The following is a 21,594-nucleotide window of genomic DNA, read 5'->3' as shown; positions in this document are numbered from 1 at the left end:
TCTAGCTTTTATCATGAGGCTCACATTCAAAAGTTTATTGATATTTATTTCTGGCATCATTTCAAATCCTTTGTCAAAATCCTGCCAGACAAAATGCAGGATACACAAAAACCAAACCCAACCATTTTATCCAGAGACTACATTACTTCACTCATGAGGAGACCCATACTGTACTGTCAGCACCAGCCTGGGCTTACCGGCCCCAAACCCCTTCCCTGGGGAGGCAGGAACAGTTCCCTGCCCCAGCTGTGCACAAACACCTCGCTCCTCTCTTGGAGAAGGGTTCACTAGGCAGCAGGATCTGTTCAGCCACATGCAGGCAGCTGGGAAACCGGGCCCTTAAAACATGAGCAGCTGCTGTTCCTGGTCTGGCCGAGGGTTAGTGCAGGGCAGGATAGCTGCTTGCAAAGGGCACATCTACTCTGCCAGAGATTTTGCTGCTTCTGACTCACAGCTCCCCTTTGCCCAAACATACCTCAGATTTACTCCATGGAAACTCACAGCAGAAGTCAGCTGCTGTCCCTCTTTACCTTCACGCAGTGCTAGTGAAAAACAAGGTTGTTCTGTGAAGATGTCACATATCTTACAGCCCTCCTGAGGTTACAGGCAGTTGGGGTAGGCAGATGGCCCTCCTGAAATCTGTCAGTAAGGACTGGGAGTAGGGAGGAATGATACAATGGGCAATTAACAAATGGCAGAGGGGAGCAGCAGAGCCTACAGAAATTTCCAAGCTACATAAATAACCTAAGGGGCATGAGCCGAATAGCCGAGAACATATGGGTGCTAATTGCATATTACTCCACCAGAATGGGGAGAAAAAACCCTCCATGTTCATAGAACTGCCTCTGTCCCACCTCAGTGCCCAGAAATGGACTCTAGAGTTGCAAAGCTCAGCACAATGCCCTTGCTCTGCCATCCAGGCAGTGGCAATTCTGGCACCAGTTGAATCTCTCACAGCCCCCAGCAGGGCTGCTCTATCAACACTTAATATGGTATCTTAATACCTTTTCTGCAAGGGACCATCCAGGTTGAGAGAGGCTGAGAGTCTCTCTATCCCCATGAACTTCCTACCCTCTTTTTGAGCTGATGTTCCTTGGATCCTTCATCCCATTTAATATGGTGTTAGGACATCTCCCTCAGCCCTGAGAACCATGGGATCTGGAACTGCTTGACCTCATCACTTCCCCCTAAATGTGCAGATCCTCTCCTGCCTCTACAGATGTAGCTGTGCAACTCTGGCACTTAAGGAGAGGAGGGAGGCAGAGAGAAAGCAGCATGCTCTCAAGGTTTCCCCTCCCCAAACCATTGCTTCAGGCTGCGCAGGTAACAGTGCTAAAGAGGAGGGGAGAGCAAAGGCATAGGACACATAAGCCACAGACAAGACAAACACAAGGAGTACAGCTGCATTACTGGCTGCTCTTTAGGTATCATTTTGTGCTGCACACATTTGACAACTGCAAAACTAGATTAGTAATGAGAGACTGAAAACTGCTGCAAAATTCCTAAGCACAAGCAGCAAAGGTAGAGTCCTGATAGAGGCTTGTGCAACATCAGGCAGGTCCAAATTAATCCTTGAAATAATACCTCTAACTTCTACTAAAGCCTTATTTGGTCCAGGGCTGCAAGAAAGCTGCTCAGTGGAATGGTTTGATTTAATTTACATCTAATTTCTCTGGTGTACATCAACTGGTTACATGTGACCATGAATGTAACATGGTCCTGAAAGCAGTTTTGGGATAAAATAAACCATCATCTTGCTGGCATGAGGATATACTGGTTTAGCTAATCCCATTATTAGAATCAGTTCTCTTAAGACAGCACTTTCAAAAGCAAGAAGGTAAACATGAGAGCAAAGTAAGTGGCAAGCTGGGCTCTAGAGAGACCTCAGTTTATCTGCAGGAAGGGGACAGTGGTACTTGGTGAGTTATTTTGGGATGCTCAGGAGTAAAGCAGATATGAAGTATGACATACACTCTCCAAGACAGCTGTGCTCTTGCAGCTGGGATCAAGTCCTTAGCCCAAGACATTTCCTGTTCTCTCCCAACCACAAGGATAACTGTTTCCCCTTCACAAAGGAACCTGCTGTCCCAGCACCACACCCTACAGCTCTAACAGTGATGAATTCTCCTAAGCCTGCTTGGCCTGCCTTGTTTGCAGGTGGCCTTTGAGACAGTTACCAGAACAACCCAGCACAGCAAGTTGCTTCCAGCAAAAATGACTGGGAGGTTTATTTTAGTGAAGTCTTAAAATGTTAGGAATTGCAAGCCTGATTCCTTGAAGCTTCAGGATTTAATGAGCACACCCTGAGTGGTGATCTTCGCCCCTTCGGCTCTGTGCAGCCTTCTGGTGTTTTATTCAGTCATTTCAAACCCTCCTCTGATGTTAAAGCCTTTGAGACAATTTCATTTATCTCCCTAATACTCTCAAACAAAGTCTACTCTCTATTTTTAGATTTCAGTTCCTCTGACACCATTCTTGCCTTTTTCCTAGAATGCACTTTTAAGATTATTCTTAAAGTTTGTCATCGCTCGACCCTGCGTAAGCAGTATTACATTTCCAATTATTCTACCCTGTGTAATGCACTGAATTTGCTCCCCATTTCCCTTGTCCAGGGCTGTTTTTTTTTTTTAAAAAAAACCTCCTCTGCCTCCTTTCTCCATCTAGCCAAGATGAACTGAGTTTTCCTCTGTTCAGTTCTTGTTCTATATTGAGATATTCTTGCCTGACTTTCTTATGTCATACATCTATCCCAAGGAAGTGAAAAATCCTCCACTTCTGCTGTATTGTGGTACACCATACAATGCCAAAAGGTCAGAGAGCATCCTATGCATCAGACTGGAGCCTAGAGGATTTACAGGAAAAACTGGGATCACAAGGGGACATTGACCTTTATTTGCAGTGACACTCCTGGGTACTTCCATGGTCATTCCTATTAATCACATATTGCCTGCAATTTGGTACATCCTAGCACAACCCTCACTGCCAGCCTGGTCCAGAGGCAAGTGAGGAAGCGGGCAAGAGGAAGGAAATTTGGGTTGCACAAGCAGACTGAAAGGAAAAGGACAAGCACAGCATGATATGGGTAACACACTGGGGATAGGGAAATCTGAAATGGAGGGTTGGTGACAGGAGACTGGTCCACAGGGTGGCTGTGGGAAGTGGGGTGGGAGATGTCCAGCTCCTGCAGCAGTGCAGGGGGCTGAGCAGCAGTGCAGGAACGTGCCTGGCTCTTGAGAGAGGACTTGGTTTTCAGAGTCAGCAGCTGGAGCTGCACCTTTTGACAGGTCTGTAGCCTCCACAGGGCATTTGTCGACCTTGTGAAATGCTGCCCCTTTTGCTTCCCAACTGCCTCCTTCTGCCCTGCTCCAAGGGGCAAGTCATGCTGGTCCTGCCAGCCAGATACCAGTAACTACTCACCAGACACCTCCAGTTCCTGGGGACCAGATGAAAAATCCTGTTCCTGGAGTCACAGCTGTGCCATATGCTGCTGAGCCAATGCTGTTCTCTGCCTCAGAGATGGACACAATGCACACAGTGACAGTAATACTCTTTCAGATGAAAATAAGGTTTACAAGAGGAAGTAAGTTAATTTATAATTAACTCGAGATGCCTGAGCCCAAGACAAGGAACACTTTTTAACTGGCAGCCAGATGGCTTTGCAGGCTCTGTTCCTTAAACCATTTAACAGCTTTTCATCTCAGAGACTGCCAGTCAAACAGCAGGCCCTGGAAATTATCCTACCATCTCTCCAGAAGGGTTTTTTTGTATAGAGGTCTTGTTGGGTTTCCAAACTTTATGTAAGTAGCTTCATTTACTACAGCCAGAATTTCTTAACTAAGGGAATATAGGACAGAGACTTTTGTTTTGCATGGGAGACACCTCTCCAGGGCTGCAGATTTAAGATTTCCTTCCCTTCCTTACCTAAAAGAAAATTAAAAACTAATTACTACTTAAGCAGAAATGAAAAGCTTTTCTTTGCTCTTTGGTGTGTATGCCTTTGTAACAAGCTCTCTCACAGCAGGGCAGTTTCCTTGACCTGCTGGTTCTAGAAACGTATTCTCATGAAACTGAAGATTTCCTCTTCTGTATACAAAAGTAATATATTCTTCCTAGATGAAAATCATAGTAATGAGCATCTTCTGTTCTGCACCTCTACACAGATGCATGTGAGAATGCTGACTCCAGACATGAAGCATTTGATGCCCCATGCAGTGTTGATTCCAAAGGTCAGATTTTAAGGTCCATGGCAATCTTCTCTCCCCACCTCCTGCATGGCAGAAACCAGAAAATTCTCCCCATGATTCCTGCATTTGAAGCCAAAGCACCTGAATTGAAGGAGTTGCCCAATTACTCCCATGGTTACAATGCCTTTATCATTATGGATCATTTTATTATCAAATTGTCATGGGATGCTACTCTGCATTGGTCTGCTACACTGAAGAGCCATCAAATTCTGTGTTTTGATCATCATTTTACTACTGCAGAGCTCAATTTTTCTCTCCATGGTTTTTCAAACAAAATGGATACTATAATGGGTTTGGGATTTTCTGGGTTTTTTTTATAGAAACACTTTATTGCTGCAGTCAATAACCCTGTGTATCACACACAAATAACCAATTACAGTTTAAGAAACTAAAAATAACTCTGCAAGTGGCAATACTGAGAAAACAAACATACATGAAAGGATACAAAACTATACGTTAAGTTACTAGAAATTTAATAACTAAAAAATTCTGCAGAAGTATGAAGTGTCTTGTATAAACTATACAACACATGCCAGTGTAAAGTTCTTCAACATTATACAATTACCTATCTACAAATGTTTTATCGAAATACAAGATTAGCTGCAATTTTTAAACAGTTATCTTCTATACAAAGACAAGTGCTTTCAGTACTTCATTGGAATATACAGACACCGCAATATCTCAAAACTAAAAAATAATCACAAAATAAAAGGTCCCACTTAGAAATTTTCTTTCTGTATCTAATACAACACTAAGGAAATCCAGCCAGCAATATCCTTGCTTTTGTATTTGCCCTGTTTCACTCAGATATGAGAGGGACCCAACCCACAGTCACTGACCTCCCCCTTTTCATTGCTGGCCAGTCTCCAGAGCAGACCACACCAGAAATCTGTATCTTAACACACTTCAGCTCTAGGAGAGATTTGGACCTGGGTTCCACTTCACAATAGATACTTACTCTGCCACATAGATGGCAGAAGCAACCAGCTCCTGTGCATGGCCACATCCAGGCATCACTTCAAAGGTTCCTCAAGAGTGGCAGGCCAAGCAGCGCCCTTTCTTACAGCACCAAGTGGGACTTATGCTCTGATCAGTAGAGGGGATTGGCTTGCACAGAGTTACTACTGCTTCCCAGGAATTCCCAGGTACAGCACAGAGGCCCAGTAGTTCTCTAACCCCTCGCAGGCTCATTCAATCTTCATTGAATGCCTCCTGCTGAAGCAAAGCCAATCTCAATGACATTCGACCAGAGGAAGCTGTCCTGATGACTGGCCATCTCTTCAGAACACATTTTAAACATCACTCCTGCTCCCAAAATACAGGCTTACAGCTGAAAAAAGTCCTGAGAATTCATAGGAATTTAAGATCGCATCAGCTCTTAAATGGGATCAACCTTCTGCAGCACACATCTGTCTAACATAATGCATGTTCATGACCTGGCAGATACATCAAATGTGACATAGCAGGGGAATTTCCTTGGCCCAGATGGTGTCTTTTTGGACAGAAGTGATGTCAATAGAATGGGAGTCTCGTCAGTTATCTGGGGCATTGGACACATCAGCAAAGGCTCTGGCAATCTAGGGAAGGGATTGTGGTAGATGGCATTAAGCCTACATTCCCTCCTACTTAAATTCTGGTCTCAGGGAAGTCCCAGGGTAACCCAAGCTAACTTTGACCAAGGTACAAGGACCAGACTTCTATTTCAGTCATTTCAAAAGCTGCCAGAGGGAAGTATTGGAAAGCTTGATCTAATAGGGGATTGTTGTTCCCCTTACTGACATCTGAACAGAAAGGACAGAGCTCACCTGAGATGTCATCAGTGCCACACAGCTGGAAGCTGAAAAAAGTCAACAGTATCTTCTTGAGGACAAAGAAGAAAAAAGCACCATTCAGCATTCTCCAATATTTGATGGCACCATGCAGAAGCAGAGAACTGCATCTCCAGAAACCCACCATTAACACAAAGCAAGAATCAGCATGAGAAGTGTGACCAGCATAAATGAAACCCCTGACAAATAGATCTCTTCTGCAGCCTTTCCTGGTATGAGCAATCCTAAGCAGTGTAAGAGTTTAAATAATAGGCCTTAATTTTCATTCAGAAGAATGAAAATGGAGAGGGAATTGTTAGCAGCAACACTGGCTAAAACATTTTCATTCACAAATATTTTTCCCCAAGTGATTTTGCTGGAGATGATTTTTCTTTACAAGTTAAGATACTCAGGGGCACAGCAAAAACATTCAGTACCCTGAATACACTGAACACTACCTGGCACGTTCCACATGCAGCTTCCGAAACACCGAATGAGATTTTGCAGTATTTCACCCAGAATCATGTACAACAGTGACTGAAGCAGGACCAGCAAGTTACAGTACGCTGTATTGGCAATGTCAGAACACTGCTCACACACCATAGCCTCTCAGGTGTGAGCTGGAGAACAGCCAGGTTTCATACCAGGACTTGTCCATCTTCATTTCACCTACCGGCCACAGATGGGATGAGAACGTGCACAGCATCGCTCGGCAGCTGATTGTGTCCATTCTGCAGCTGTAACGTGAGCATCTCGCAGATGGGCAGGCCTGGTGCACTTGGGCATTTCAGAAGAACATCATGAAGGTGTGCAAGACCTGATACTTAACCCACCTGAGTTTATCTAGTGAATCTTTCACAGAACAAAACAGAAAATAAAATGAGACGGTGTATTAACTGCGTTCTCATAATAGAAAAGGATCACCCACAGCAGAGTTCAGGAAAGGTCTTGAGTAATTGCACTTTAAATTATGGCAGGCACAGGCAACAAACTCTGAATGTGTATGGTCATGAAGACTCTGCCCTGATACTAGCAGGGTGCGCAGGGTTTGTCTGCCTGTATCACTTAAGCACGGGACATCCTGACAGCTAATACAGTACACAAACCCATGCCAGTGCAGCTTTACCAGGACTGCCCAGAGGTCTGGATTTTAACACGTCTCAAGAACAAGGAACCATGTTGTTCATGAAGATCACAGACAGTAAGCTTCAAGCATGAAGTGAGAGGCACACGTGCTTTTCCTCTAACAGGTCTCAGTAACCACTGGGATGTGTGTTCTCTTCCCACAGTCCCTTCTCTGCCTCCTATTAAAATATTGATTTAGAAATAAATTAATATTACATGTTAAGGAAAAAATCCCTGATCTCTTACTGGTATACTTTAAGAAGTCTTAAAGCAGCTACTTTTACTATGAAAAGAATGTACCCAAAGTTGTACTAGAAAAATAGTAAGTGAAACTTGAACTAGAGCTCAGAATTTAGTTCAGTATCTCAACAAGTAAACAGAAACTTTTACCTGAGAAATCCAGGCAACTCCTACTAAAACCAGCTATATTATCATCATTGATTTTACAGAGATTTAGATAGGGCTCAGGTAGGGAAAGTCAGCTTTCAAATGCAGAGGCCTCATGTGCTGACTTTTCGTGGGGCTCCATTTCTGCTCCAGTCACACTGAGGCTTTGGCTGCATGAGGGCTCGAAGCTGGACAATGGTGCAGTAAAGCAGACTGGACAAACAAATCAACTGCAGACACCCCAGGCTTTGGGCAACTCTGTCTAAAGGTCTGCAAACAGATTTTAAAACTGTCCCTCTCTTTGCATGAAAGCAGACTAATTAAAAAGCCAGTCCCAAATTCAAAAGCACAGACAAAAACTATTCTCTGACCACATAGTGCATCACATCAGGACTAAAACCAGGCAGGTATTTTTAAATTTATCCACTTAATGTGATATTTACTTCCTACACTTGGATCTCAGCATCTCCTCTGATAACATCAAATTCTTGGGTAATTCACACATGACACAGCACTAAAGAAAGAAAACCAGTTTCAGCTGTATTGACTAAGTTCCCTTTTTTTCTATAACAGCTCACATTTTTATCAATATAGCAACAAAGCCTTTGCCAATGGTTTGGAATGAAAGTTACATCAGGTATATATGTGCAGGTATGGTGATGGTCTGACTTGTTGGGGAAAAAAAATATCAAAACCAATCCCCAAAACAGAGCACTGAAACTATTGAAAACAAACACTGTACACATCCACTACTCCTCATACACAAGTCACAAGTGCAATATCCTTTGAAGAAAATTGCTCCTCAAAGGAACCCCAAAGAGGCAGAGTTTTTTAGTGTTTGGTTTAGTAAGATAATGTGGGCATGTGTTGGAAATCACAGGCTGGAATTTTTTAATTTTTTTTTTTTCGTAAGGCAAGAGGTTTATGTTCCAGAAGAATAGATGGGGTAAAGAATGAAGAAATGTTTCAAAAATGAGACATTCTTTCAAGTTTCATTCTCATTTGACATACATATTACAAAATAAAGATTTTTAAAAGTGCTATATGCTTTTTAAGTCTCATCGCAATATGTAAAGCAAGATTTTACACCTGTTGCCTAAAAGACAATGTTAGTGGCAGTGTTAGTGGTAGATTAGACACTCTCTCTCTCTCATTTCCCTCACTGTCTGGGACAACCTCCTTCATCACGCATAAAGAACCGACCAACCAACCCCACTCTAAGCATCCTCCAGAATCACTTAAGATTCATCTTCTAAAGTAACAGACTCCATGAAGTTGGTGACAGCTCGCTAGCGGCTTGCTTGATACCAAACCCAAGGCTCATTCTACCCAATATCCTGTGGCTCTTTGATCAGCCAGTATGAGACACAAAATGTTGAGAGGTATGCAGCCATGATGACATTGACAGATATGCCTAAGGGATTTAAAAAAATTCCAACAAAAAAACAAAAGTAAAAAAATTTATCCGCCAGCCCTCAGCTGTTAGCTGATTTTAAAAAGGTAGAGCAGTTTGCAGTAAACAATGATATTAAAATCTTCAAGGACATACAGAAACACCCCTCCCACCCAGAAATCAGACATGAAGGATTTCTGCAGCACAGTCTTCTGGCTCTGTGTAATGTGAAGAGTTTGTGTCTGAATGGTGAACCCCAAACGTTTCTTTGCTTTCGAAGTTTGGCTCCGTTAGTGCAGGTTTTTCAAAAATATTCTTTTTGCTAGTTTCTGGACAGTTTTGTACATATATTACTCGGTTATAAGCTTTAAGTCTCTTCCACAGCTGTATGTACACCTTGCATTGTACATACATGAACAGAAGTCCTCCAGTGAAACCAATAGCCACAACTACCAGCTTAGTCCAAAATGGCCACTCTAGAATACCTGGAAGAAAGAAAATAAAAAGAAGAATTAAAAAATGGACCTGGTCAATATCGGCTGGACTAAATTGGATCTTTCAAAAACGTACTGTAAGGAAACTGTCACGGAGTTTGGGTCATGCAAACTATTCTTAGTTTGCCATTTTTCCTGTTTGGCTTTTTTTTCCCTCCTTCAAGTCAAGCACACAGACTTCTGATTCACATATCACATTCTTCCCCACCAGAGAAAAAACCAAAACAACTGATTTTCTGTGTCTGAGCCTTGATGCAGTACAATCACAAAGTCAAAGCAACCACTAGTTGCTTGTAATATGCTTAAGTCCTCTTACACCTGTTTTTAGACTAAGACTGGATCAAATTATGAAAGGGATTCTATGGCATGGTTTCCTCTTCATAGCAGAGACTCAACTCAGTGACCTAACAAGTCTGTTCCACTCTGTGATCACACGGGACGTGGAGACATAAAGGAATGGTTGTTACCATATAGCTTGACATGTTTGTTATGCAGATGAGAAAATTTTATCTGCATCACACCCAGTAACTTGTATCTGAACTACAGCATCTCCTCTGACACAAAACTGCAAGTGCTGGAGATGCTGAAGCATTCCAAGCTTACCCTCTGTCCTTAAAAATTACCACCATCTCTTTTCCTAAATTTGTCTAGCTTGAACCTTTAGACAGTGGATCTTGTTACATTTCTATCAATCATTTTTAAATTAAAAACTTTTCATTTTGTACATTAGGTCCTGTATTCATCCAGCCTCTTTAAAGTAAGTGTCATCACAAGATGGATATGAAACTATGCTGAATCACCCATTATCAGGTTTTTCAGAGAATAAAATCGTATTTTTCCAACTCTTCGAAGTTTTAACCAAGATACAGGGTGGTGTTGTTTTGGAAATGCATGGTAGTATGGGAGGAATGAAAATATGTTAGTCCCAAAATACAAAGGGCACTGCAGCCCTACTACTGATGAAATCCCATCTGTGATTCATATCTGACCCTCTGATTCACAGGTGAGCTGTCTGATGCTGTCTGTAGGCAGTGACAGCATACGCTTGCCCCTGTGTGGACATGAATATATATCCACGCACACTCCCCGCATCCCCCAGCTCATTACAGCACTCCCTGGATTTAGAATCTAAAGGAAGGGAGCAAAGAAAGCACTACAACATGTACCAAATATTCACACCATTCCTCCTAGTTATGTTCATCTAATATATTTACTGGTTAAAATAACCTGGAGACGATGTATCGTTGAAAGCATATCCTTTTCATTATTATATGGAAACCTTACACTGAAAGGCCAATAATTTTCCCTGTTCATGGAAAAGATGGGGTTGGATGGAACAGAAACAAAGAGATTTCATTGAAAGCAGCTTCCTGACTGAAGTCATGAACAGTCCAACTACAGCCTAAATGAGAAATGAGAGAATAACTTTTTAATTTCAAGTGATTCTGCTCTGAAGAGACTGTAACAGCTCTGTGGATTTGCAGGTTCATTAATGCTCAACTACCTCCCCAAAGTACACTGTTCAATCACCGGCAAAACATCTTCCACCTGCATGTCTAGCTGGCATGCAGTGCTCTGGAAGCCTTCTAACAGCTTCCATCCCTTCTATCCCCACCTTCAGGCTCAGCTGCCTGAGGAACAGTTCTGTGACAGCTGCAAATCTGAAGCCCAGCATACCTGAGTAAACACATTTCAGATTGGTAAGTTTACTGCTGACATACTCAAGAAAGCTTACTATTCAATAAGCTGAGATACCGATTGCACTGGGGTGGCAGCCACTACATGAATTGCAGTGCATTCTGTCTCAGTTATGCAAATTGGAGTCCTAATATTCAACTTGAATTTCTTCTGCTTCAGGCACAATCACTCATAAAAGTTTTTCCAGCCTAACATGGCTCTCACTGATGACTAACCCACCCACAGATGACTGGGAGGAAAGAAAACCCTGTTGATTTACCTCAAAGATTTGAATTTAGGTTCCTCTTAACTTCTTCTCTTTTTTAAAAATGTTCCAGTTTTGCCCAGTTTAAAGGTAGTCATAGCAGCAAACAAATGCTTACATCCTTATCTGCAAATTTAGACCTAAATTTGCTGAGGCAGTGCAACTTTGTGTCTGGCTACAGTGGATTAGCTCTCATATCTGTGCATTTCACAAGTGCAAACTAAATTAACCTGAAACAGATTTAAAAAGCACCCACAGATTAATCCACTGGTAAACTTATTGATTTAACTACGTAATTTTAGAACGGTGCTTTTAAACAAACCCAACCCCAGGGTAAAGCTGACTAGTTAAAGTATAAAGATTACCTGCACGCTTATGTTCCACATGCTTTCTGCAATCAGGATAAATAATTATTCCAAGGGAATAAGTGGGAAGATAAGCAAGTAACATACCGGTAGTTTGTCCCTGTTTAATCTCCTCAGCAGTCCTGTCTATCAGGACATAGAGAGACCACACAACGCAGGTGATGGCAATGATATGGAATGTTACAGAGCACATAATCTTCCTCCTCTCACTGGCTGTCATCTGCAGCTTCTCCCACTGGCAAGAAACCCAGAAACAGAGTAGAAGATTAGGAGTTTATTGTAGTTACTAGAGAGTATGAATCAAGAGAACATTGATAAAAACAAAAACCAGGCAGGAGACCAGTTTCCTCCTAACAAGGATTTTAAAAGTCAAATGGCATCATTGCTGTGGCCACAGCATGTGTGTGATGGCTAGCAGCTCACCCTGCTGTGACAGGAGCCATCCTGGTGCCAGAGGGGACTCGAGCGCAGCTCCCACCCTCAGCACAATGTCATCACACCCTGCTTACCCACACATGGGCAGCTCCAGCACAGAGGGGCCCAAGCACTGCTGCTCCTTCCTGTGTTCCCCACTTGACAGCAGGTACCCACAGCTGCCTGCAGCTGAGCATCACGAGTGGGAGTGCGTACCCTTGCTCAGGGAGGCATTCAATAAAACAATGGTGAACTGGCACATGATTCAGCTGACCATGGTGTGTAAAGACACCTCATGGTGAGCTCTCAGAGTCCCATAGCTGTTGAGCTCTCAGCTCAAGGCTGTTCAGCTCTGACCTCATGCCTCTGGGGGTTTCATTCAATCTTTACATATATTTAATACCACTTACAGCAGTGGCACTCACACGTTATTTTCAGTGTTTCAAGTGCACTTAAATACATATGCCCTAAGAATATACCACACAATTGGGGTGACAGCTTTTCTAAGCAAGAGGATGCAGCAAACTAAATCCCCAGACCTGCATCTATCAATAATGCTTATATAGCCCAAAACAAAACCACAAAATCAGGCCAGTGTAATTTCAGAAAGATACAAGGAAACTAGACAATTATTATAGGTGCTTCTAATATGCCAGACATACCTGAGACACCCAGAAGCTATGTTTTAAATTTCTTTTCTGTAATCTCCCCTATGTATATGATGGAAGTTTTTGCATGTGGGACACACATCCCTTAGCATATCTGTCTGGAAGAGAGTCATGATGGGCTTTTCTCACACTTTCACAAAATATATGCTGGGACACATAAACATCTCATGCATAAAAAGGTGCATTTGATGTCTCCTAGAATAATTTGTAGAAAAAGAGGACTTCAAAAAGGAGGCATAATGTGGAAGGGGGTGAGGATGACCTGAATGGTATGATTGAAATCATCCATTATGATGAATTATTGCTTCCACTGCCACAAATACAAGAATGGTTGAAACATGAGACAGAGACTTTGTGATCATCTCTGTGCTGCCAACAAACAATCTCTTTGTCCAGTCCAAGCCACATTTCCAGTTGTGTGGGCATCCAAACCTCATCATGGCACAAGAATTGAATACTTCCAGGAATGAAATACTAGACTCATGTTGTACTAGAAAGCTATATTTTTTAAATCTTTTTAGAAAAAGATTGGACAAAACATTTCCTTTGCACGTTGTATTTAAAATAGAAAATTGCTTTTGCATCTATTCAAAGGTGTTGCCTTTTGATAGAAAGTGTAAGTTAATAAAATTATTTTGCCAAAAAGCAACCATGTTAAATCTATTTGCAAATGCTTTTACAGAGCCATTAGGACCTGTGTTTTGATTAATTTATAGTTCTCTTTTTTGTTCCACAGCTTGGGCTCCCCTGCTGGACAATGCCCCCTGTGAACTGCTGGCTCCAGAGTCACCAAACCAGCTTGCACCACCTCACCTCTTCAAGAGAGATGACTGCAAAGCAAAAGAGGAAATATTCTGCAAATTGCACACTAGCCCGGAGAGGAAGCTCAAATCTGTAGGTCCCTGCTGCATTATTCTGATAACACATAATGTGGCATTTCCCACTTAAAACAGTTAGCAGTTCTGGATTTTTCAAGTGTTGTTAAAATAAAAAAAAAAATCAGCAGACAATTTAGATTTAATGTATCTTTTTTCATTTAAATTTTAAAATGGAACATCTCTCTTTTGTCTGCCCTCATCTTCTGCCCTCATTTGAGCCATGACACGTTTTGTTCTCACCCTCCTCCCTTAGTAACTTAAGTGTTTGAACAGTCCAATGCTGCAATACAACCTTAAGAAGCCAAGGAAGTTTAATTCCATTTCTATCCTACAGACAAGAAGAAGCCCTATTATTTGTCCCATCCTGATCATATTCACCAGTTCCATACTGTTTTCTCCTGATTGAAAGGACACTGTAAGGGCTGAGTTGAAGATGCAGAGGCGTTTTATGCTCTTGCTGCAGCTGAACCTCTAAAAGGACTCTTTAGATGTATTTGAGAGGTAAACTCCTTCTATTTATGGCTCTATCCCTACCTTCTGGCAACTTGTCTTGCTTCACACAGATGACCTGTTCAGATATAACTAATGATGTTGAATGACTCATTTCTGAAGGTGCACAACATTTTTTTTAAAAGGCCCAAATATTCAGAAAATGCTTCCCACCCACTTCAGGCAGAGTGAGCACAGAAAAAAAGCCAGCAGTCAACTGACAACTATAGCAACTCTTCTTTCTTTGGATTCTCTACAATAATTTCTTTACTGTCCTATGGTTGGACTGTGCAAAGAATTGTCTGCGCAGACAACAGAGTGTATGATGACCAATACTGCAGCTCAGAGGCAACCACACTCCGTGCCAAGGGGCCACCAAGCCAAAATCTGCAGTTTTTAGAAGGCAATGATCCACCACAGTCAGAAGCAAAGGACATCCTACCCACTGGACATGCTAAGCTATACACTTTGCAGACAGTACATCTCTCTAAAAATAAGTATTTGAAATCTCTCTATTTTCTGTTAGGAGTCACTTTTAGGAACTGGACAAGTTCTCGTAACAGTTTTGGGACAGCTGCAGTCAAAACTTCTCACCCTATATGATTTAGGCTCATTGTAACTGAATTTAATGTTTCTCACTTATTCTAGTTCCAGACTGAGGTTATTGTTATTGACCTCTTCCACTTTGGTAGATATGGCAGGATTTGTCTGTGCTAAGAATACCAGTGACTTCCATCTCAAAATCCTGACATAAGGACAACTGAAATTGAAAGCTTGGAGGATGTGGGAGAACAAAACGAGGATAAAAGCACAAAACTGGTCTCATTACCTATACTTTAAGTCAACAGATTTATGAAAGGCACTTTTCTATAAAACAAAAATACAGATTCTAGCAACCTGAGAGTACTAAAACCTAGTCATTCACAGCCTAAGAAAAAAATGAAAACACATTTAACAGGGAACCACCTTCTACTTAAAATGTATTATTTTCAATAAATAAGTTTGATCCTTTAAAAAGAAAAGAAAAGCTACAAATTCTAACTAAATTACATTCAGGAAGTGTGATTTTAAGCAAATTTAATGTGAAATCCTCATATTTTCAAGAGAGCTTAAAAGCCATGTGGATCTTAGAGCCACAAACTAAAGCAGGTAACAGTAATACAAAAGTCCACATTAAAAAAAATGTTGATAACTGTAGAGTTTTGTGCTCTAAAATCTAACTGTAAATAAAATAGTCAGATTGCTGCATGCATATATATATATGCACACATATGTATGTACATTTACACACAGAAAGCTGCTGTTATTAGAGCTGGATTCCAGTGATGCTGAATTTGCCAGGGTAAGTGTTAATTCAAATCCTTTTGTACCTATACAAAACTGACCAGACTTAACTAAGGAGCCACAACAACGTTAATAAATACGTGGTGAGTGCTGCAGGCTCGCGGGCACAGCCTGTTCCAGAGTGGATCTCTGTTTAATAAAGCATGTCCTTGGGGAAGCAGGTCCTGTGCCTACCTTTCTCAAAGGCTTCAGTTTAGTCTCCATGATGAACTCATACTTGCACAGTTCACAGCATCGTGTATCCGAGCTCTTGATCCATTGCTGCAGGCAGGCCTGGTGCACAAAATGAAGACTTCCCGTACAGTGACAGGGGGTAATCAAAGGGCTCTCATCATCTCCTTCACAGTGACATATCCTGAATCAGAAGCAAAGCTGCTCATTAGGAGAAGGGGAAGCAGAAAGGATGTGGAAGAGCCATGTAATATCTGTGATCACACATGGATGTTCACTGAGGATCCCAAGACAAATAAATCAAAGGAATGTGTTCCACAAAGGAGCTAACACTAAACAACTCCATTGCTGCACAAGCACATACACAGGCACAAAATAACTAAGCACAGACACAGCTAACTAGACAGCTGCTTTCTCACAGATGAGGCACACACACAGAGCCTGACAGAAATGCAGTACCTGAAAGAAAAAACGGAGCAAGGAATGACAATGTTTCACCCAGACCAATAGCACTTAACTGCAAATAGCATTTAAACAGATCAGACAGCATTTGCCAAGACAAAATATGCACAGAGAGGTACAGCTACTCAGGTACTACGGTCTGAAATAGAAGATAAAACAAAATTCCTAAACCAATGGTGGAACAGTCCACCCCAGGATCACAAACAACTAACTTAGACAGCCTGGATTTTGCACAAGTGATTAATTCCAATGCAAGTTGCTAAGAGATAGATTCACAATGCAAAACTACAGCACTGAATCTGAACCCCAAAACACACTTACCCTAAATGGTTTTGCTTCTCCAACTCTTACTTAGCAAGAGTTGCTAAGGAAGCATCAGCTCTGCAAAACTCCCTATTTTCCTCACAGCCTTTGTGCAAACAGCAAAGACATCTGATAAAGTGTTACTACCAGCTGCTGACATCTGATTTCCAGATTCAATTTACACACAACCCTTGGGTAGCATAAAGCATTGTGAAGTCCTTCTAACTATGTGAAAGAGGTCATGAATTGAAAGGGGGATGGTGAGGAGCTCAGGGAATGAATACAAGTTCCTAAGCATATGTGAAGTACATTCTGGCCTGCTGCCATCCCTATTACTGAAATCTCTTACTGATGTGTAGCATCTTGCCTCTTGTGACCTTGCTGATAGCTGGCAAGTGGAAATGAAGGAGTGGGTGGATTACAACAGCATCTTGCTGATGATAAGCCAGTACAGAACTAGATATGGTGGTAATGAGGGGGGAAATCAAATAATATTGGCAAGTAATAACAAAATCAGCTTTAAGAAGTGCTGTTAGGGAGGAGAAAGACTAGGATAATAAAATGCTAGGTAGAGGGATTGGACATTTGCTCCTGTACGTGATGACTCTTGCTCCTCAACCACATTTTGGAGGTTGGACAGGGCAGACCTGCAGACAAGTCACCATGAAGACAGTCCAGATCTTGTTGTTCCCACCACCTGTGCACATGATTAATCCCCTGTAGCTGGAATAAGGACACCCATTGTTTTTGGACCTCACATTATGGACATCACACAGGCCTACCTCTAGCAGCCAGTGCTCAGATCCCCTTTGACCAAAGCATCCAGGAAGCCCTTACTAATAGAAAAGTGTGGTGGGATACAAACTGAGAGGCAAAAAAAAAATCTAAAGCTATACTGATCTGATCTCAGAAGCAATTTTCAAGCAGTCTGTTTTCCTCCTGACTCCCACCCTCTGACCAAACCATCAGTGTTGTCAGGACAACACATTGCTCATTAAAAGCTAAGACATGTTCAGCTTGACCTTTATGATGCATAGCTGAGTCTCTCATAATATTCCCAGTCTGGGCACTGATAAGAGAAAAATACCATCTCAGAACCCCAAACCTGAAATAAATTTTAAGATAATTTATTTGACTCCAAAGGAAAATATTTTGCTTAGTAGCCTTGTTAAGTGCATCAGAGGGGTGCAGGACAGCAGAGAGAAGGGTGCATGCTTCAAATCACACCTATTGTATTAGCAAAGTGACAAGGTAAAAGAAGAGACAGAAACAACACAAGGGCAGGGGAAAGCACAACAGTCACCACTGCACATGGAAGGGTTCAAAGGTAGGTGGTTCTCTGGTAAACCAACCTGCAGGTATCCCCCGATGTGGACACAGGGGAGAGAGGGGGTAACTTTTCTGAGAGGGGGGAAGGGCAGTCAAGGTCACTGTCCTTCTCAACTGAACAGAGCGGTGCCCGCTGCTCTTTTGTTTTGAGTTTCACTGAGGTGCTGTCCTCAAAGACGTCATCGTCTCCCATATCATCAGAGCAGAAGTCCGTGCTTTCCACCAGCATGCTGGAGGATTTGTCAGCTTGGAAGTGACTGGAATAGCTCTCCAGTTCATGAAATTTATGCAGGCTGCTGATGCTGGAGGTGTGGGAGAAGGAAAAAAGGTAACGCAACAGTTTTTTGCTCCTTGAGGTGTCATGGTCCACCTTGTCCTCCAGCAGGGGGATATGCACAGCGCTGTGGTTCTCTGCTCCTCCCGATGCACTCGAGTAGTTGGAAAGGGAAGGGATATAGGAGTGCTTAGAATTGCTAAAAGAAAGAGGCCTGAGATTCAGTGGTTTCCTCTCTTTAAGATGAAATCTGTTAATCCTTAAACACTGCTCTTGGTTTGGGGTCAGTTTGCCTTCAGAGCGTGTTCGCTCCACATAATCAAAGCACTCACTGGTGCTCTGCGCCTTCTGGTCCACGTCGTTGAGGGACTTGGAGAATTTCAGAGTGCGGGTGGGCTTTACATTCTTAGCAGACCTGAGTGCCTGGCCCCGATCCTGCCCACGGGAGTTTCTCTTTGCTGCATGTAACGTGTCCTGACAGATTACTGTCACAGTGACCCCTTGTGTCAGAGGGCTCTGGCAGTGCGGATTTCTCAAGACAACAGCAGACTGCACTGGACTGTGATGACAACACTCAGAAAACACTGCACTGGAACTGCATGCAGAACAGTGGAATAAAAGCACAGAAAGTAAAAAAACTATTAAAAAAGAGAACACGTATAATTAATAGTGAAGAAATGAGAATTACAGCTAGTGTGGGAATGGCAAACATAGCGGGGCCAAACAGTCAGTAGGATTTAACAAAGCAGTGTTAGACAGCAGTTGAGTCAAACAAATGGGATGCTTTATGTGGGAATCCCGTATCACTTACTTCCCCATAAACATGCTTTTTCAGTTTTGCTTTTCCTTAATTTGAACCTCGCCTGAGCCTCACTGTAGCTACGCAAATAGCACACTTTACCTGCAGATGTCCTGGGTGGATGGTGTAACAGAAGTCCGAGAGAAGCTGTGAGGGGCAGAGACAGAGGTTGGACTTCCAGCCTGCAGTGAAATTAAAACAAACAAACAAAACCCTCAAGTCAGGAGTCAGTATGCACAGCAATCACCTTCAGGGTGAAACACAGCATATGGAGTCAGATATCACTCTACAGCAGATACTCAAGGGCTAGTTGTAAGAAAGTGACTTTACTGTTAAATGCGAGAAAGGTCACATAGCTTCATCCCTGGAGAAGTAGTGATCAGAACAGAAATGTCTTACCCCAAGGTCAAATGCAGACATCTCTGGAGTGGAATCTGCCAGCAGTCAAACACTGCACAGAACAATACCTCAGGACATGAGCAATGCTACAGTAATTAGAATAATTAGATGGAAGTGTGTGTATAAACTAGTTGGAATTTAGCTACCATGTAATAGCTAATCCTTCCTCTTGCAATGATGGCAAGAGATTAGAGGCTTGGGGCTTTCTTCACAAAACAGAACTGTCAGTAATTCAGTAACTCAAACACAACCTGAGGATTTATATTCCTTACTAGCACATGCACATGAGCACCATCTCCCAACCCAGACCATTTCCTGAAGTACTTTCTGTACTTTGGGAAGCCTTTCATCCTGCTCTTAGTTGAACAGGATATTCCACCTACCTGGACAAGAGGTGTGGCAGCAGTCATATTCGTAAGTCGCAACAAGAGCACAGTGAGAAGTAAAATAATTGAAGAATTAAGAATTAGCTGAACTAACTCAAAAATATAAAGCAAAGCTATTGGCATATTTAACACTTAGAAGACAAGCCTCTAAAATCAATGTGCTAAGAATGAACGTTGTCTCAGAGCTGTGACTCCACTAGCTGTTATTGAAGACCATTTCTGCTGCTGTATTCTGCACACATCACTTCGACAGACTTCTCAACTCTACCTGGAGGTTTTGGCAAGGAGGAGACCTGCATCAATAACCTCATAATAGAGTGTCTTTAAACCTGGTCTCCCATGTTCCACAGCTGCTGGACAGGCTGCACTGCTCACCCACTGCTGCAAAACACTGCTTGCATTTCAAAATTCAAACAAAAGTTTACAGCTCTTTTGATCTGCACAGCAAAGCCTGAAATGCAGGAAGGAACAATGCAATCAGCAGAACAACAGAAGTGTCAGCTACATACCGGGATGCACAGAAACCAGCACAGCCAGCAGAGACCTGGGTCAGGCAACTGCACACAGCCAGACCAGAGAGACCTCAAGTGACAAAAGGTGTGCTGCCACAGAAGCACGCTGTGCCCATGCTTCAGCTTTAGCTGACACCAGAGCTGCTCAGTCATCCCTGCTTTGGTCATGCTGCAACACACATTGTACCTGTCTTTGGACTCTTCAATTCTATACTTAATTTATTAAAAGTCCCTATTGTATATTTAAACAAGGCTGCCACAGGCTTTTGTACTGTCATAGCAAAATCAAGGTTCCTTGTCACACATTATATGGTTATCTCTTTGTGAGAGAAGATACATACACATGCTACTTTATAAATATAGATAAAACAATCACCTTCCTTGTCACAGAACTCATCTTTTAAGGTTTTATTTCTCTAGTCAACAGCACTATAGACAGCAATGTATTTGCCCTCACATTGGGATGCCTCAGGTGCAGAGAGACTGAAAAAACAGTTATCCATTTACAGCTGGGTCTGAAGGAATCAAAGACAAGACTCAACCAAGACTCAGACACACACCTCTTAACCCTTAGTAAGACACTGTAAATTATTTCCCATCTTAACCAGCTGGGTACATGTATAGAATAAAACCCAGCAGAAAAACCTTGGGCCAGAAAGCAAACTGAGCTATGTTATGACTGTGACAAAACAAATTAAAGACTAAGATCAATTACTGGTTTTATCCTGGAAACTACAGTTCTCTACATTTTACTCCACTTGCATGTGCTAATGACATAGGATTCTGATCATGCAGTGATGTAAATTCAGGTATTTGTTGGAAATTTGTTCTCTCTTTGATGCTTAACCTCTCCTAAAAGCAGGTACACCTGACTTCAAATCCTATCTTTTAAAAAGGGGGTTTTTTTTAACGGAAAGTCTGACAATTTAATGAAAAACCTGACACTAATCTGCTGATAAACTGTTTCATTCTGCAAATGAAAATCAAGAAAATTCAAATAATGAATTAGTTTAAAAGACATATTGAGCAATCATCTAAAAACAAAATATTAAACCAGTAAAACAGCATGTTGCATTCTGCCATGGAGACAGAGCTATATATTGTTGGAAGTGAAGTCACAAATCAATTAATATATCTGTCTCAGGTTTTACATTACGAGCAAATCACAGAAGGTAACCTGCTAAGAATTAATCCAATCTCTCAGCTGCTTCAGTCTAGCAATGAACTTTCAAGAAAAGGACAGCAGAATATATGATGTAAGAGTCTAACAGTGGATGACTAGAAACAGTGATCCAAAATTTCCCTTCCAAAACCATGTCACTGGCTTCTTGATCCAATTGTCTGATAAGAAGAGTGTTAAAGTCTTGCCACTTGGAAAATCAAAAGTCTGGGATGAAAAAGAAAGTGT

At 42.0% G+C, this 21,594-nt stretch overlaps 1 protein-coding gene across 4 annotated transcripts in view; it reads right to left on the bottom strand.

Annotated features, from left to right (window-relative positions):
* Positions 1-5,030: 5,030 nt before the first annotated feature.
* The window catches only part of MARCHF8 (membrane associated ring-CH-type finger 8), a 90,072-nt gene continuing 73,508 nt past the window's right edge, over positions 5,031-21,594 (bottom strand). For 2 of the 4 annotated variants that reach the window (XM_032115689.1, XM_032115688.1), the window contains 5 exons: positions 18,992-19,071; positions 17,840-18,685; positions 15,726-15,906; positions 11,846-11,993; positions 8,411-9,442 (listed from right to left, as the gene is read on the bottom strand). In XM_032115689.1, the coding sequence (XP_031971580.1) occupies positions 9,138-9,442; positions 11,846-11,993; positions 15,726-15,906; positions 17,840-18,685; positions 18,992-19,071 (1,560 nt within the window). In that variant the 3' untranslated portion in view covers positions 8,411-9,137. Of the gene's footprint in view, positions 9,443-11,845; positions 11,994-15,725; positions 15,907-17,839; positions 18,686-18,991; positions 19,072-21,594 lie in introns of all 4 variants that reach the window. The other 2 variants (XM_032115690.1, XM_032115691.1) reach the window with 2 other exon arrangements.

The sequence above is a fragment of the Corvus moneduloides genome, chromosome 8 (assembly GCF_009650955.1).
Source record: "Corvus moneduloides isolate bCorMon1 chromosome 8, bCorMon1.pri, whole genome shotgun sequence".
Classification (NCBI taxonomy): Eukaryota; Metazoa; Chordata; class Aves; order Passeriformes; family Corvidae; genus Corvus; species Corvus moneduloides.
The sequence above is the reverse complement of the archived record's forward strand: the minus strand, read 5'-3'. Positions and strand labels throughout refer to the sequence as shown.